This window comes from Entelurus aequoreus, linkage group LG09 (genome assembly GCF_033978785.1).
Source record: "Entelurus aequoreus isolate RoL-2023_Sb linkage group LG09, RoL_Eaeq_v1.1, whole genome shotgun sequence".
Lineage (NCBI taxonomy): Eukaryota > Metazoa > Chordata > Actinopteri > Syngnathiformes > Syngnathidae > Entelurus > Entelurus aequoreus.
In genome coordinates, this window is record NC_084739.1 from 51,434,417 (window position 1) to 51,451,786 (window position 17,370).

General features: G+C 40.9%; 1 protein-coding gene across 6 annotated transcripts in view; it reads right to left on the reverse strand.

Annotated features, from left to right (window-relative positions):
• Positions 1–12,597: 12,597 nt before the first annotated feature.
• hspa12a (heat shock protein 12A) overlaps positions 12,598–17,370 on the reverse strand; it is a 178,586-nt gene continuing 173,813 nt past the window's right edge. For 5 of the 6 annotated variants that reach the window (XM_062058912.1, XM_062058910.1, XM_062058909.1 and 2 more), the window contains one exon: positions 12,598–16,859. In XM_062058912.1, the coding sequence (XP_061914896.1) occupies positions 16,228–16,859 (632 nt within the window). In that variant the 3' untranslated portion in view covers positions 12,598–16,227. The remainder of the gene's footprint in view (positions 16,860–17,370) is intronic. The other variant, XM_062058911.1, reaches the window with a different exon arrangement.

A 17,370-nucleotide genomic window follows, 5' to 3' on the forward strand; every position in this document is an offset into this window, starting at 1 on the left:
AGTACCTACCTTCTCTGCATTGTATGCTCACGCTGGTGCTTCCTGCTTTTAAGCGGCCATCTTAAGACGGCAGCAGCGCAGCAGCAGCAGCGCAACGGTTCTTTGAAGGCTCATAAAATCAAAACCGGAGCAGTAATTAAAACTCTTTCATCAACTTTTAATCAGAAGGCTTCAATCTCTCTCCTGTGCTAGTTTGAAGCCGAAACGACAAACGCGCTCAGAGGAGCTAATGTTTGAAAATAGGTGACAGGTATCCCAATACTTTTGTCCAGTGTTAGTCCTAAGTGTCCCAATACTTTTGTCCAGTGTTAGTCCTAAGTGTCCCAATACTTTTGTCTAGTGCTAGTCCTAAGTGTCCCAATACTTTTGTCTAATAAACATATTGATAGTGTTAGTCCTAAGTGTCCTAATACTTGTGTCCAGTGTTAGTCCTTAGTGTCCCAATACTTTTGTCTAGTGTTAGTCCTAAGTGTCCCAATACTTTTGTCGCGTGTTAGTCCTAAGTGTCCTAATACTTTTGTCTAGTGTTAGTCCAAAGTGTCCCAATACTTGTGTCCAGTGTTCGTCCTAAGTGTCCCATTTATTTTGTCGCGTGTTAGTCCTAAGTGTCCCAATACTTGTGTCTAGTGTTAGTCCTAAGTGTCCCAATACTTTTGTCTAGTGTTAGTCCTAAGTGTCCCAATACTTTTGCCTAGTGTTAGTCCTAAGTGTCCCAATACTTTTGTCTAGTGTTAGTCCTAAGTGTCCCAATACACAGTACCTACCTTCTCTGCATTGTGCGCTCACGCTGGTGCTTCCTGCTTTTAAGCGGCCATCTTGAGACGGCAGCAGCGCAGCAGCTTCAGCGCAGCGGTTCTTTGAAGGGTCATAAAATCAAAACCGGAGCAGTAATTAAAACTCTTTCATCAACTTTTAATCAGAAGGCTTCAATCTCTCTCCTGTGCTAGTTTGAAGCCGAAACGACAAACGCGCTCAGAGGAGCTAATGTTTGAAAATAGGTGACAGGTTTTTACAAAACTTTTGTTTTGAAGGGGGAATTGCAAACTTCCTATCGATTTTTGCTGGGGGTTGTCAATATATGAAATGTAGGTCTAAGTGAGACCTACATAGAGGTTTTTGTTTAATGTCTCTACGACATTCGTACTGGAAGTTACAGACAGTTTTGTCTGTTTTCTTCCTAGGAGCAGTTGTGTCTGTGTTTTCTTCGTAGGGGGCGCTAGAGCGCAATTTTGAGATTTGGGGTTAGGTTTTTTATTAGATCGCAATTTTTGCCAGTCCTGATGTGTGTGTCCAGTTTGGTGAGTTTTGAAGCATGTTAAGGGGGTCAAATTATAGCTCAAAGAGGCAAAAGTGACTGTTTTTACAAAACTTTTGTTTTGAAGGGGGAATTGCAAACTTCCTGTTGATTTTTGCTGAAGGATGTCAGTGTATGAAATGTAGGTCTAAGTGAGACCTACATAGAGGTTTTTGTTTCATGTCTCTCCGACATTCCTAGTGGGAGTTACTGGCAGTTTTGTCTGTGTTTTCTTCCTAGGGGGCGCTAGAGCGCAATTTTGAGTTTTGGGGCTAGGTTTTTTAATAGATCGCAATGTTCGCCAGTCCTGATGTGTGTGTCAAATTTGGTGAGTTTTGAAGCATGTTAAGGGGGTCAAATTACAGCTCAAAGCTGCGGAATAATAATAAAGAAAGAATAAAACGCTAGAAATTCAATAGGGTCCTCTGTCCCAAAGGGACATTCGGTCCCTAATTATTCCAACTTCCTTATCGTTCCTATAAACCAGGGGTGTCAAACTCAAATACAGAGTGGGCCAAAATTTAAACTGAACAAAGCCAAGGTTGAACAAGGCCAAGGTTGAACAAATTAACCTTTTAATAGGGACCCAAACAATTTTTGCATTGAATATTCAACAAGCAAGGCTTATATAACTTTATAGTGATATGCAAAATCGAGTTTCAAATAATAAATAATAATAATAATTAAAAAATATCAATGGCATATCAAATACAATTTAAATAAAAATGTAATGCCTCTTTTCTATTTGCAGCCATCTGAGGTAAATATCAACATTAACTTTTTCCACAGGCTAATACATTTGAAAATAAAATAACAATGAATAAACCAACCATTCAGGACTTTAAACTGCTCAGTTTGCAACACACTCATCTAATGTGATGTGCCCAAGCCAGATACCTGCCATATTTTCTTGGATGCTAGTTCATTAATGTCGGGGCTCAGGCTTTGAGCTGAGGCATCTTTCATTATCGAATGAAGTTGTTCATCAGCCATTATATCTCGTCCATCCAGACCACAGTTTTGGGGGCGTGCTTTAAAGGCACTGCGTTTATCGTCCTCCACGAGCTGTCGTCACGTCTGCTTTTCATCCATTCCAACAACGTGCCGGCCCGATCACAAAATATGTGCGACTTCAGCACGCACACACACGTAAATGCAATGCATACTTGGCCAACAGCGATACAGGTTACACTGAGGGTGACCGTATAAACAACTTTAACACTGTTATAAATATGCGCCACAATGTGAATCCACACCAAACAAGAATGAGAAACACATTTCGGGAGAACATCCGCACAGTAACACAACATAAACAAAACAGAACAAATACCCAGAATCCCATGCAGCCCTAACTCTTCCGGGCTGCAATATACACCCCCGCTACCACCAAAACCCCCTCCGTGCGTCGGTTGAGGTGGGCGGGGTTGGGGGGGCGGGTTTGGTGATAGTGGGGGTGTATATTGCAGCCCGGAAGAGTTAGGGCTGCATGGGATTGTGGGTATTTGTTTTGCTGTGTTTATGTTGTGTTACGGTGCGGATGTTCTCCCGAAATGTGTTTGTCATTCTTGTTTGGTGTGGATTCACAGTGTGGCGCATATTTCTAACAGTGTTAAAGTTATTTATACGAGCACCGTCAGTGTAACCTGTATCGCTGTTGGCCAAGTATGCTTTGCATTCACGTGTGTGTGCGTGCTGAAGTCGCACATATTATGTGACTGGGCCAGCATTCGCTGGACTGGGTGGAAAGCGGACGTGACAATTTTTGGGAGGGCCACTGAAATTTGAGAGTTTCCCGGGAGGGTTGGCAAGTATGAGAATTAGCGGTGAATGCGGTGTTACAGCGGCACCGCTGCTGAATATAATCGACGGGCCAGCTCTAGTGTTAATTTGATATCGCCTCAAGGGCCAAGTGAAATTACACAGCGGGCCAAAATTGGCCCGCGGGCCAGAGTTTGACACCCATGCTATAAACCATATTACCTGAGTAAATTCATAATATATTTTATTGATTCTCTCAATACCATAAGTTTCATAAACATGAAAATCTTGTAACTAAAAACTGCAGCATAACCTGCTATTTCCGAGGAAACCAATACCCCCTCTAATAAACCCATAGACACACCATAGCACACGAGACAAACAAACACATACCCCCCAAAATATATTATTCGCTGACCGTTTCCCAACATCTAACTACATTGTCCAGTCCCCGAATAAACTAAAAAGCTCCAAAAACAAAATATCAATTCATATCCGTCAAGTCGTCACCATGCCGATGTCGCGATGACGCAATCACTGCGCGACATTGTTATTGTTCCTCACATGCTTCTGTACAGCTCACCGTTAACGTACAGTTTATCCACAACAAGACGAGTTTGTTGTCCTTTCTGCCTAAAGGACTTCATAATTGGAATTAACTTACATCGTTTCCCCACCACCTTGATTGGGTATTGGCTGGTCATGAAGAATGTGGTACCTTTCAGTCTTCTGGAGAGAGCAAGCACCCGGTCTTTGCATTTGGAGTTAGTAAACTTTACAAGCATATAGGTCTCGGTTTAGCATCCTCCTTGTGTCTGCCAATCCTGTGTGCTCGTTCCATCTGGATCTTCTTGACTTCTTCCTCCGGGATGCCGAGTTGCTCCTTCAAAAAGGCTCTGACGAGGTTCTGCGCGATGCTGTAAGTTTCTCCTCCATCTTCGCTAATTCCCATGATTAGCAGGTTGTCCCGCATGCTCCTGCAGCGGAGTTCCAACAAGTCCGCCTTTAATTTCTCGTTCTCCGTTGTCAGTCTAGTAGTTTCGAGTTTCAGGCTTGTTAACTCAACTTTTAGCATTGTCTGTCCCTTTTTTATCTCCACCATTTCAGCGTGATTGTGCTCGACTGATTTTTTTAGCTCTGAAACGTCAGTTTTTAGTTCATCCAAAATGTCCAGTTTTTCCAAGTTTTTCAACCATAGCGTGCAACATTTTTCGGTCGTCCGGAGTAAGCGTTGCATTTTCGTCCAATTCACTAGAGGACAATTGATCACGGAGGCGTGACATGTGTGTGGCATGGTTGCAGGGGAACAATGAGTCACTCTGCGTTCGAGGCACCTTATCTTCAGACAAATCACCCTCGTGAGTAGTATATATCTCACCAATTGCAGAGAGGTGGATATATATAGCGAAAACGGCTTCAAATCTTGTGTCACTGGCGCGTTTATGCCATTTATAACATTACATACTGGGACTTGTGTAGAGACGGTCTCAGCTCACGTTGCTCACGGCGGCCATCTTTTCTGCACCTTTGACAGCTTTGACACTATTTCCATATTCACCCATTCGCACACACATTCACACACTGATGGTGGGAGCTGCCATGCAAGGCCCTAACCACGACCCATCAGGAACAAGGGTGAAGTGTCTTGCTCAAGGACACAACGGACGTGACGGGATTGGTTAAACGGTGGGGATCGAACCAGGAACCCTCAGGTTGCTGGCACGGCCACTCTCCCAACAGCGCCACGGCGTCCGCATTTTTATATATATATACACAGTATATACACAGTATATATATATATATATATATATATATATATAGACAGCCCGGCCCCGGGACAAATTTTTTTAACCCAATGTGGGGACCTCTGTCCTACATGCACACCAGACATCTCCAATATTATCTTTGCTACTTACCCTATCCTTACTTATTAATTACCGCAGCGATGGGCGTATTGATTTTGTAATTTTGTTGATAATGTCAAGTAAAGCTGTCACTCTATATGATCATGGCCGATTTGAATGAGCATGTTGCTTTTCAACGCACTCCTGTTCAAGTGAATGAAGGTCATACTTACTCAACAGCCAGTCACACTAAGGGTGACCGTATAAACAACGCCAACACTGTCATAAACCCGTGCTACATAGTGAAACCACATTAAACAACAATAACAAACACATTTCGGTAGAATATTTGCACCGCAACAAAACAGAAACACTACGGAACAAATTCCCAGAATTTCCTGCAGCACCAACTCTTCCGGGACATCCATCCATCCATCCATTTTCTACCGCTTAATCCCTTCGGGGTCACGGGGGGCGCTGGAGCCTATCTCAGCTACAATCGGGCTGAAGGCGGGGTACACCCTGGACAAGTCGCCACCTCATCGCAGGGCCAACACAGATAGACCGACAACATTCACACTCACATTCACACACTAGGGCCAATTTAGTGTTGCCAATCAACCTATCCCCAGGTGCATGTTTTTGGAGGTGGGAGAAAGCCGGAGTACCCGGAGGGAACCCACGCAGTCACGGGGAGGACATGCAAACTCCACACAGAAAGATCCCGAGGCCGGGATTGAACTCACGACTACTCAGGACCTTCGTATTGTGAGGCAGACACACTAACCCCTCTGCCACCGTGCTGCCTTCTTCCGGGACACTACAGTATTTATTTTGCTACATTGTCTGCCTGTTTTTTTCGTGGCACTGGTTTTTCCCACCATTGCTATTGTTTTGTGTTTTACCTTCCTGTGCTGTTGTTAAATAGTTGTTTATATGCACAACTCCGCCTGCTCTGCTTCTGGGGTCCATTATGCTACCAGAGTGTAACAGCTTTAGACTGACGGTGACGGTAAATAGAAACATGTGTGACATTAATGTCAGACTGCAGTGAGAAGATCTGCTAATAGTCTTTGTTTCTTACCGAACTACACATTTGATTGCGTACACACATGTTGCACCTCTCTACTACAAAATAATGTGCTGCAAAAGCACGTTTAGTGAGTAATTACATTCCACTCACATAGGTTGTCATGATGATGATGATGCTGCTGAAGGGTAAAGATCAGAGAGCTTCATCAGTGAATGGAATGATGATCATGTCCACACCATGACGATAAAGCACGTGTTTGTATGTGCAGAAGTCTTGTGTCGTCAGTGGGCTGCTTTATGAAGTCCTGATTGTGTGTCTTTGTTTTGGCTTCATGTTTCTCCACGCACACGTTGCAATTAGGCTTGCAAATACTCAGCTTTAAAAAACGAGCTGCCATCCTTGTCACGGCGCTAACAAAGTGTTTGGAATCACTCGGCGCAGCCATCAAGGTATCAGCCAATCAGTGCAAGCCAATGGCGCGGCCTCCCGCTTCAAGCCTGCATTAATAATATTAATAAAACAGCAAAGTGAATGCGTGGGCTGCCAGAAGGGTGAGGGGCTGTCTTGAAATCCTCTAAAGAAATCCGTCTTTGTCTCGCGTCTTGTTTCTCTTCTCATGATTGGCTCATTGCAAGTGAAGGCTAATGACAAAATAGCAGACTAATTCCTGTAATTATGTCAATTTCCAAATGACAGCGCTTCCTTTCACTGCTCTTGAAGCTACTGCCTTTGGGGGTGGCTTTGCTGCTAACGGCACATTTTATCGTCAACTTGTGAATGAGTTGAGGCATTAATGGAAATGTCCCTTAATAAAAAATGCTTGCACAACAAACGTAACCCCGACGTCTGAGCTGCTTTGTGTCATCTTCCAGAAGAACAAGAAACTTTCAGATAATTAACATGATGGAACTTTTTAAACATTACATTATTTTCACTGTGGGTGTCCAGATACAACTTTTTCACTTCCGATACGTTACCGATATTGGAGCTTTGAGCATTGGCTGATACTGATATCAATCCGATAGGATATCAGCAGGGCATCCGGAAAGTATTCACAGCGCTTTACTTTTTCCAAATTTTTTTATGTTACAGTTTTATTCCAAAATGAAATACATTAATTTTGTCCTCAAAATTATATGCACAATAACCCACAATGACAATGTGAAAATGTGAAAATCACATTTACAAAAATATTAACAGCCTTTGCTCAATACTTTGTGGATGCGCCTCAATTATTTTTGAATATGATGTCACAAGCTTGGCACACCTATCTTTGAGAAGTTTCTCCCATTCCTCTTTGCATCACTTCTACAGCTCTATCAGGTTCCTTGGTTTCATCCAGGATGTCTCTTTACATACTTGTATTGTTTTGTAGTGTGTAATGTTAGAAAAGGTTTGATCAAGTGAAATTAGACAAACAGAGAACAATGATAGGTATGAAAAAATAACCTATTTATTGTTAACTGTCTGAAATGGGCTAATGCTGTCTATACATGGAAGTGGAGTGGTAATTAGTTTTATGGCGACACCTAGTGGTCACAATAATTCGTGAAGTTGGCCTATGATCAATCAATCAATCAATCAATGTTTATTTATATAGCCCTAAATCACTAGTGTCTCAAAGGGCTGTACAAGCCACAACGACATCCTCGGTGTCGAGTGGGTCTGACATAATATTGTGAAAGTCCAACACATCAGCGAAAGTCCAGTCCATGGTGGGGCCAGCGGGAACCATCCCGAGTGGAGACGGGTCAGCAGCGTAGAGATGTCCCCATCTGATGGACAGGCTAGCGGTCTGATTTTAATATATGTTCAAAACACATAGATAATATTTAGATATATGTATTAAATATGCTTTGGTGTAAATTCTGCATACATTATGCTCCATAGTCATTTTAATAACTGTTCCGTTGAGTCGTCTGTAAGATGTTCATTTTTGGAGATGTTCCCAGATTGTCAAGGAAACCATTTCAATATCTTGAAGTCGTCAGTGCATTTTTTTTCCAGACACAGTCGAAAAAAATGTCAACATTATATAGAATCACCCGGTCCTAACATTAGGTGCATCTGTAATATCGGCGATCAATTCAGACTGCATACAAAAAGCTGTTTTTAGCAGCATTCATGTCACACAATTATGTTATTGTGTGCTCTCTAAGATTGTATGAAAATAAAACTGTATCCTCGTCCTCTGTCTGAGAGCTTGACTTAATGTCTAAATAAGTGATTGCACTTTGCTGTGATGTCACAACTTAGCCACATTGCAAATAGAAGCATCCAAAACTGCAAGCTTACTCCAAAAATCAGAAACCTCATGATTTGATGTTTTGGTTTAACGCTATTATTTAACCTTGTATTATACATCAGAAAATAGGTAATTCATCATTGTCTGCCTTTAAGCACATGCCGCTCTAAGTTGAATGATGCGGACACGTTTGTCACTGGATACTTACTAATATGCTTCTGCCTTGGAAATATTGTGCTGTTTCAGACTGCAAATGAAAGACACTTATTACGTATGTCTAGCTTGTGTGCTTAGTTGTTGTGTAGCTGTTAGTAGCCTACAGCCTACCATGTTTAGCTGTTGTAAATAACTTGACTAAAATACAAGGAAGACCAACCTTCTGTGCTTATTGGAGGACATTTAGATTCTAACTGGCTGTCCAGATTTGCACAAGTAAACAAGATGCAGGATTGCTTTTATTGGATATTTTACATGCAAGCAAATGTCATCAACACTTGTTTTATTGATAACATCAGAGCAATATCAGATATTAATATCGGATCAAGACATCCCCAGTTTCCACCCTGAGTATTTACAATGGGGGAATAAGTATTTGACCTCCTGCTGATTTAATTTACCCTACAAAGATATGTAGGGTAGGATACATCATTTACGATAGAATATTTGAACTGAGAGAGACTGAATTAAAAAAAACAACATTGAATTAAAGTTTAAAATACTTGTATGTGGAATAGTTGAATAGAAAAGAATCGAAAGATCTTTATTTGGAACATACTGAAATGGTGTTTCGATTTTATACATTTTTGGAAGGGAAATTAGCAGTCACCATGCACTAGATCTGGGTTGTTGGTCAGTACCTTTATGTGGGCCACAAAGAGGCTGAAGTTTCTTGCCCAAGAGCCCAACAGCACCGGAATTAAGGAAGTCGGATTTGAACCAAAACTGCTGCTTCTACTGGACACCTGCTCTACATCCTGAGCCTTTGGTCTTTTTTCAATAAAGCTTGTTGATTGGATCTGTGGTGCTGCAATGCCTGACAGCAACCAGCAGCTGACCAATCAGCAATTAAAAAACAAAACAACAACATGAAAGCAAAGGGTAAAAAAACACCCAAATGCCTAATCTAATCTAAAATCACTTTTCGGCAGAATTTTGTTGTAGAAAGTTCGCTGGTGTCTTTCTGTCACTCCTGCTGTGTTAACCAACACCGCCCACTCTGCTTCACAACATTACTTTATCTGGTGTGACCCACATACCAAAAGCCGTACCTACCCATGAGCCAAAAAGGCCCAGTAGGACTCCTTCTTCAGCTTGACTGAATGTGGGTTCTGGGATTACCACTTCGACATGCACCAACCACTCTGCGGCCACATATAGTCACAGAGACGGCCCACTCCCACCGATGTCCACTACCTCCCTCGGAATATGTTAGAAGCTCTTACACAGGTGGGAATTGTAACCCTTTCTAACAGGAGAGAGTCTGCCAGAAGACCCTTACAATGCATTTGGGTCTGCCAGGTCTGACCGGCATTGCATCCAAGTCACCAACTGGTGGTGATCAGTTGACAGTTCCACCGCACTCTTTACCCCCCCCCAATTTTTCTACTTCCTGTGCACTTCTCCTGCCTTGTCACAACCTGTGTGGAGATTCTAATTGACACACCTGCCTCCATTTGGTGATTAGCAGACTCACCTGTTGATAATCAGCATTCGAGGGCTTTCTCTGCGAGTAAAATGTCTAAGATGGTGCTGGTGCATTACTGAGTGCATACCTCAGTTTCTTCCTGTTACTTTGTTTTTCCTGCTAACGGTTGTTTTTTTGCTTTTTCACCTGTGGTTGACTGCTGCTCTTCCCATGTCGAAGGTCTTTGTTTTCCTTTATTTCCTGGTACCTAACATAGTCAGCCTGCCTTCTCTGCATCCTGGATCAAACAAACTACCACACTTATGCCCCATACTGACAAAATCCTTCCTAAAACAAGATGTAAAACCTCCTCCTTACTGCGAACGTATACACGCAATAAGTAAGTACATTTAATTTATAAAGCACTTTTCACAGATAAAATCACAAAACATAGGTGAAGTAAAACAACAGGGGCAACATCATAAAAAGGATACAAAGTGGATTAAAATTGATAGTTAAAAGGTGCATTAACTAAAAGCTTTACTAAAAAGAGAAGTTTTGAAATGTTTCTTAAAAGTTTCAACACAGTCAAGAGCACGGAGGGACTGGTGCAAATTGTTCCAGAGTCTGGGGAGTTATAGCCTGGAATGCCAGGTCTCCACTGGCTTTAAAACAAGTTTTGGGATCTTTAGAAGACCCTGGCTTAAAGACCGGAGGCTGCGCTCTGAAGAGTATGGGCATAGCAAGTCAGTGATTTACTGAGGTGCCCCACCATGCAACGCACGGAATGTCAGGACTAAAATCCTAAACTCAATGCGGAACTTAACTGGAAGCCAAGTTAAGTTCTGGGTGCACCGGTCAAAAGTCTGGCAGTCGCATTTAGTAAGTTAGCCGTAAGTTGTTAGTAAGTGCAGGGATGGTCTAAAATAATTGTTTGTAAGTTATCACAAAAAACTTTGTGTTGAAATGAGTTCCAGGCAAAAAGACAAAAGCTGTCTTTTAAACCTACCAAGAGTAGTGTAGGGGGGGGCAAAGCAAGTTAAAGGTGTCCCTGTGTTTTTTCATGTATGGTAATCAACAGAAGGATGTTGTTCTGGCCCAAGGACTTCAAAGCGGAGAGAACCAAGGATCTGCCCAATTTGCAGAAGACCTCTTTTTGAAGTATTTTACAAACTCTTTTTGAACTATTTTATGGAACTCTTTTTGAACTATTTTATGGAACTCTTTTTGAACTATTTTACGACCTCTCCTTTTGAACTGTTCGGTAACCAAAGGCAACGCTGTTTACGACCCACTTCCCTCTGAAAGCAGCTGTGGTCAGGTGGGGGTAGAAAGTCAAATAAAGAAGGAGTGCAATCTTTTGGCAGAGCGTGCTGGAGATTGTAGAAGGATAAAATGTCCGGGCGACTCTCCTCAATATATTGAGTCCAAATTGAATTCTGTATGTCTTGTTTAATAGATGTCATCAGTGTTTGAACCTGACTGTCTAAAAAAACTTTGATCCTTAAAAAATATAAAGATTCCTCAAAATTATGAATTGATTTAGAATTGGAATAAATAATTGTGATTTAGATTTTTTTTTTTTCCCCCAGCATATCCATCTTTGCCATATTCAGCATTTCTAAGAACAAGTCAAACAATAAATCAAAGTGATTGAAATACATTTTATTGATGAGTCAGTGGCATTGATTAGAATATACGTTAGCAAACATGTGAGGTTTGCAAAAGAAAACAATATCTACAGGGAGTATATTCACTGAGATGATCGTAACAAGTTGAGCAAGTGCTTGCTTTATTGATATTGTACACAGTGTGGAGCAGATACATAATTAGTTATGTTGGTTTACTACTTTAAGGCCAATCAGACCTCGTAACCGACAAAACATTCAAACGTTACAGTGTCAAATGCTACACTGGAAGCTAAGTTTGCTAAACAGCTCATTTACTTTGACCATAGCTTAGCAATACGATACATTTAAAAAGTGCAACCTATAGAAATCAATACATTCCTCTTCTTGTTTAGTCTTTATGAGCATACACATGTTAAATTATACTTGAATAGCTTATCAATAGAAGCCATTTATTGGCAAGTCATATTTCATTTCACAGTTGCATCATTCGTCTTGTTTGTGCTGCAACACACAAGCTTTTCAATCAAGTCTGACCTTTAAAATTGTCAAGCTGAGACATTGAAAGATAAAGATGAAAGGATTGTTGAATTGACAAACGACTGAGAGGCATCATCAATTATTCTTGTGGACTTGTCAAATGGAGTGCACTACCTGGCGGCAACCAGAGAAGGCGCTGTTCACCGGCAATGCCTCCAGGCACCATCACTCTGCTCAATAGGGCATGAAAAAAGGAGTGCAGAACAATCTCCAAATATCGATCTAAATAGAGCGAGTGGTTACCGGGTTACAGCCATATTACATAACTGTACGGCCCAACTTTCCTTGCATCCTCTCGGCACCTTTGTGTAAAAAATGTACACACAGCAAAACTGATATTCAATCAAAATATGTTCCCTTTGTGAGAGTGGACATTGTGCAGTAAGTGTTTCAATAAAAACGTTTTGCACTCTGATTTTAAAACTTGCTGCTCCTCCTCCTTGTGTTCAGGCTAAAAGGTTGTGGATCATAATTAGTCCCAAAATAATCGCTGTAGGCTCTGATGAAATATGTTGTGAGTAGTAGGTTTGTCATTGTTGAAGGGAACGGGGGTCCCCCAGGGTCTGTCATGGATCACGTGACTGGTCAAAGTGGCTTGGGAATCTCCATTAGATTGATATTATTTTAATGATGTTTTTTTAGCAAACTTTGTAAGTCTTTAAGTTTCATAAATCAGATATAGATGATAATCGCTTGAATTGAGAGGCAACTTGTTTTTCCATTATACTGGTACTTTAAACATGCAGGTGATTAACATGAACGCCCATAAAGCGCAATAAAGGCTCTGCTTTCAGGTCGCACGTGGGCGTACTTCTATTGTTCAACCTCAATCCTCTACTTCAGGAAACACATTTTGTGCGAGTGAGTGCATAAAAGGTCTATTTTTAGGGATGCTTTTAAACAGGTGCTTGAGTAAAAAAAAAGCTTGTTGGGGTTTATAAGGTACTTTTTTTTTATTACCAGTGTAATATATTTCTATGACTGTATTTTTTAAAATGTATTTAGGTCCTCCAAATGTTCTGCATACAGTAAGACTGACTTAGACTATAACATAAGAACAGAACTCACAGGTAGACCGAGGAGGGTGGAAGGAGTTTATTGTCAAATAGGTTGGTTGTCACACTCGTCATCTCGCCTCCAGATGGCGTTGTTTCTACACACTAATAAATATGTGTTTAATATGTGTATATAAGTTATGTCAACTTTATTGCCTTTTGAGAAATATTTTTCTACCAAACCCTCGAATGGGGTAAGTTTAATTTTGGTAGGTAGGTTGGCACATTGAGCATCTTTGATAGTTAATTACACCTTTGTCTGAGTTGGAAACACATTTCAATTTAATGTAGGAATATTTTTTTAAATATGTTCAGTTTGATGTGGGAATATTATCAAACATCTTAACTTCTGTCAGAATGATGTTTTAAATATACTTAATTTAATGAAGGAGTGATTATTAAAATGTTTAAAATAACTTTGGAATGATTTTCTAAATATTTTCGGGTGTCGAAATTATCAATAAGATATGTTTAATTTAATGTAGGAACGAATAATTAAATAAGTTCAGTAGAATATATGAAGTTTGTTAAAATGTTTTAATGATGAGCATTTCAGACTAGAGTGAAAAGTGTGAGAACTAACTCAGTGTATGTTTGATATTTTCCACAAAGGTGCAAAGCAGGTCGTAATATTGATGAATAGAATATGTTGAATGAATTATGCGTGTTGTGCTGAGATGTCACAGTGGCTGATATGTTCATATATGAAAAGTAACAGCACGCACAAACCCACTCACACTCCCAAATGACAGCTACAATTAACAGGATGCTAAGTATATGTACAATATTTAAATAGCGTATGTACAGAAAATATGGATGTCGGTTATATTTGATATCATCAATGGAAGCAGAAGCCAATTAAAGTTTACAGCATGCTGCACTTTCCTGGAATACTTCTGTCACTAGGGTCCTGTTTTACTCAAAGTTTGCATGTACTAAAACAAGTGCAAACTTGACAGCACAAGCACAGCTGATCTACTAAATGTGTGCAAAGTGGATTGCGTCTGTTAAGTGAGAAGAATAAGGTGTGAAATACAATTTGCGTCTCTGTCTTCATTAATATGCAAAATATATGCTGATCATCAAAATGCCTGCAATACTGGGAAGAGAAGTTAAAGTTAAAGTACCAATGATTGTCACACACACTAGGTGTGGCTAAGATGCAAATATAATTATTTAGCACACACAATGTGATTCATCAACACTCATCACTGTATTGCGAGGACTATTCTGTGTTGTATTGAGCACGTGTCAGAAACTGACAATTCCACACACGGCTGCAAGATCTTGCGCTGCACAGACAGACGAGAATACTCCGTCACACATGTGTGTCAACATTTTGGACGTTCAGAAATGAACAACTTTAGACATATTGTCTATTCAGAAACATAATTGTATATCTGCGAGAGGACTTAAGGGGCTGGTTAAAACAAATTCAATTGATGCATCATTTAATATTTTGTAATGATTTTTTTTACTTAGAATATATATTACAAAATATTTCTTATATGAAAAAAACTTCTTGAAGTATGCAGTTTTGCGTTTTGAGCACATAAGTGCAGTGATGTCAATGTAGATGCACTGCATGACTGCTTCTAAAATGCCCATAAAAAGTGGTACATGTCTCCTGCTTGTTTGAAAACATAGCAAATCTCCACGGGGAGGAGCATAATAACATGAATGTGCAATAGATGAGAGTGTCTACGTGGTGATCCACCATAGAGTACACGCAAAATCCTCATTTAAATGAGGCAGTCTTAGTAACACTATCGCAGGCAACGCGCCCACTAATAGTAGACGCTATTTTATTGTTTGCACATGCGGTTTACTGCGCGGTGTTTGGATCTTAGTAAATCAGGCCCTAAGTATTATGTTTGTGAGGCTGTGAATGTGTCCTGGCTGGTGATAGGATGAGCATGAAGAAGGCAAGAAAAAGTGAGGGGTGTGTGTGTCTGTGTGTGTTTGAGTGTATGTGAGTGAGCGATACGACGGCTTCTTGACTGTGTAACTGCTGTGTTAAGCTAACCATGAAACCCATCCTAAAAAGACAAAACATTTATACAAAATGAATTTCAATTCTGCATGGACATAAACATACGCCTGAGAAATAAGAGTCAAAGCTGTCTAAAGTGCCACACGAGGGTAACAGTGAAAAGTAACCATTTTTGCAGGTTGGCAGCCATTTTGATTTTTGACCAGTACATTTATGTTTTATCTAGCGTGTGTGATGAAGTCATATAAATATAAATTATGTATTCCTTCCTTTGAATTTGGTAAACAGACATGATAGCTTAATTGTAATAATGAACACATAAATAGAAAAGCACTTGGAGAGCACAGAACTCTGCCAGGTCCTACCTCTCAATAATATTATTTCCCAATCATTTCTGACATTTCCAGAAGGTTTTATCAACATTTGCTCATAACCTTTGAGTGATGTTGCTAATGTCATAGAAAATGCCTTACAACCATGTCAGTCAGAGTTTACTAACTACTTTGCAGTTAGTTATTTCTATATAACTTTCAGGAGATGTCAGAAATAGGATAAGGAACAATTGATTACATGGGAGATAGAGCCGTAGTAATTTTCTAGTTGTTAATGCAACTAATGTCAGCTAGTTTAGCATTGGCTAAAGTGTTAGACGGTTGATAGTTGAGGGACAAATTAGAAAACGACGACGTCTGGCCAAAATGTAAGGAGAAGTTAATTGGACGCAGTTACGAAGTTGAATTAGCGGTATCAAAATTAAAACAAAATCTTGGAGCATCTGACTTGTGCACACCAAAGACAATAAATATGCTCGATATTTAAGACTCAACTCAGCTTCATTTAAAAGGAAGATCTGGATTTTTTTACATGATTTCCAAATAAATTATAGTAAATATGCTAACCGTCAGCAATGTTTGTCATGTCATGATGTCATGAGACCTTTTTTCTGTCCAGCTTTCCCTTTCTGTAATTAAGTGTAACGTGATCATAGAAGACGGTATTTATTATATACGCAGCAAAACATGTTTTTCTTTCCTGCTTGTCACATAAAGCTGTTAGCAGAGCACGCAAACATTCTCGTTTTCAATGTAATTTTCTTGTGGCGTCGTGCTATAATTGATCAATAATCAACATAACAATTGAGTATTGGTTAAGTGATGAAGGTTTGAAAGTGTGTAAGATGTGTTTCGTTTCTAGCATACATGTGAAAATAAGCTTAATGGCTAAGGAAGTCAATACTAGCCTTGACCGTGCGCCCAGTGGACACGTCCACCGCCATCGCCCGGATCTCCGTGTCACCAAACTGCATGTGCGTCTGGATTTCACGGCGCGGGGCCGTGCTTTCCGTTCCGCTGACGTCCAGGCGAAGCGTCCCGCACTTCTTCACGCCGGACTCGCTGATGAAGCCCACCTTCTCCTTCTCGGAGCAGTAGACGTGGATGACGATGACCTGCTGCGAGGGCTTGGCCGGCGTGTAGCTGCGCTTCACCAACTCGCCAAGCGCCACCGACTGGTCAGCGGAGATGAAGGTGTCGAAGACGTCAGTGCACCAGCGCGTGCCGTCCTTCACCAGCAGCTTCTCTGACGGGTGCTTGTCCTCCACGAAGCGATTAAGGACACCGACGCCGTAGGTCAGCGGGGAGCGGCGGACTTTGATGATGCTGGGGTCCAAGCCGAACAGCACCGCACCTTTGAGGATGGTGAGGCCAACATCGTGCGGGATGATGATGCGGCTGCGGCCCTGAAGCATGTTCTGGACGGCCTGCTGGAGAAGCGGCGACTCGGCAAAACCTCCCACCAGGAAAAGGAACTTGATGTTGCTCACCTCAGGTTTCTCGAAGAGCTCATCTGCAGAGGAAAACCAAATCAGAATGAACTAACGAAAAGAGAGCGGAACATGTTTATGTCAACTTCCCGCAGACTGGCTGACGGACGTCAACATAACCAAAACAGAAAGTGGAACTATCCACTTATGACTTTGTCCACACAAATGAGTAGAATGCCAAGTTGTTAGGGGTGTCCTAATCCAATATTGACATGTGATGTTGCTCTAATGTCATTCGAAAAACACAAGTATGTGATGGTAAATGTAAAACGTGTGACATAATATCCGATCCAGCAGTCCTGCAGCGTGTTTACTTGTGCAAACCTGCACCGCCAGTTACCATCTAAATGTCCTCCAATAAACACACAACTTCTATTTTAGCCAAGTAATTCACAAAAGGTAAAAACCAAACACATGTGGGATAACATGCTCTTGCATTCAAAATGTGTGCTATTAAAGAGCTGCAGGAGACAAGAAGCCATGCTAACTGCTAAGCTAGCTTCAATGCAAAGCAAAACAACAGAATAAGAAGTA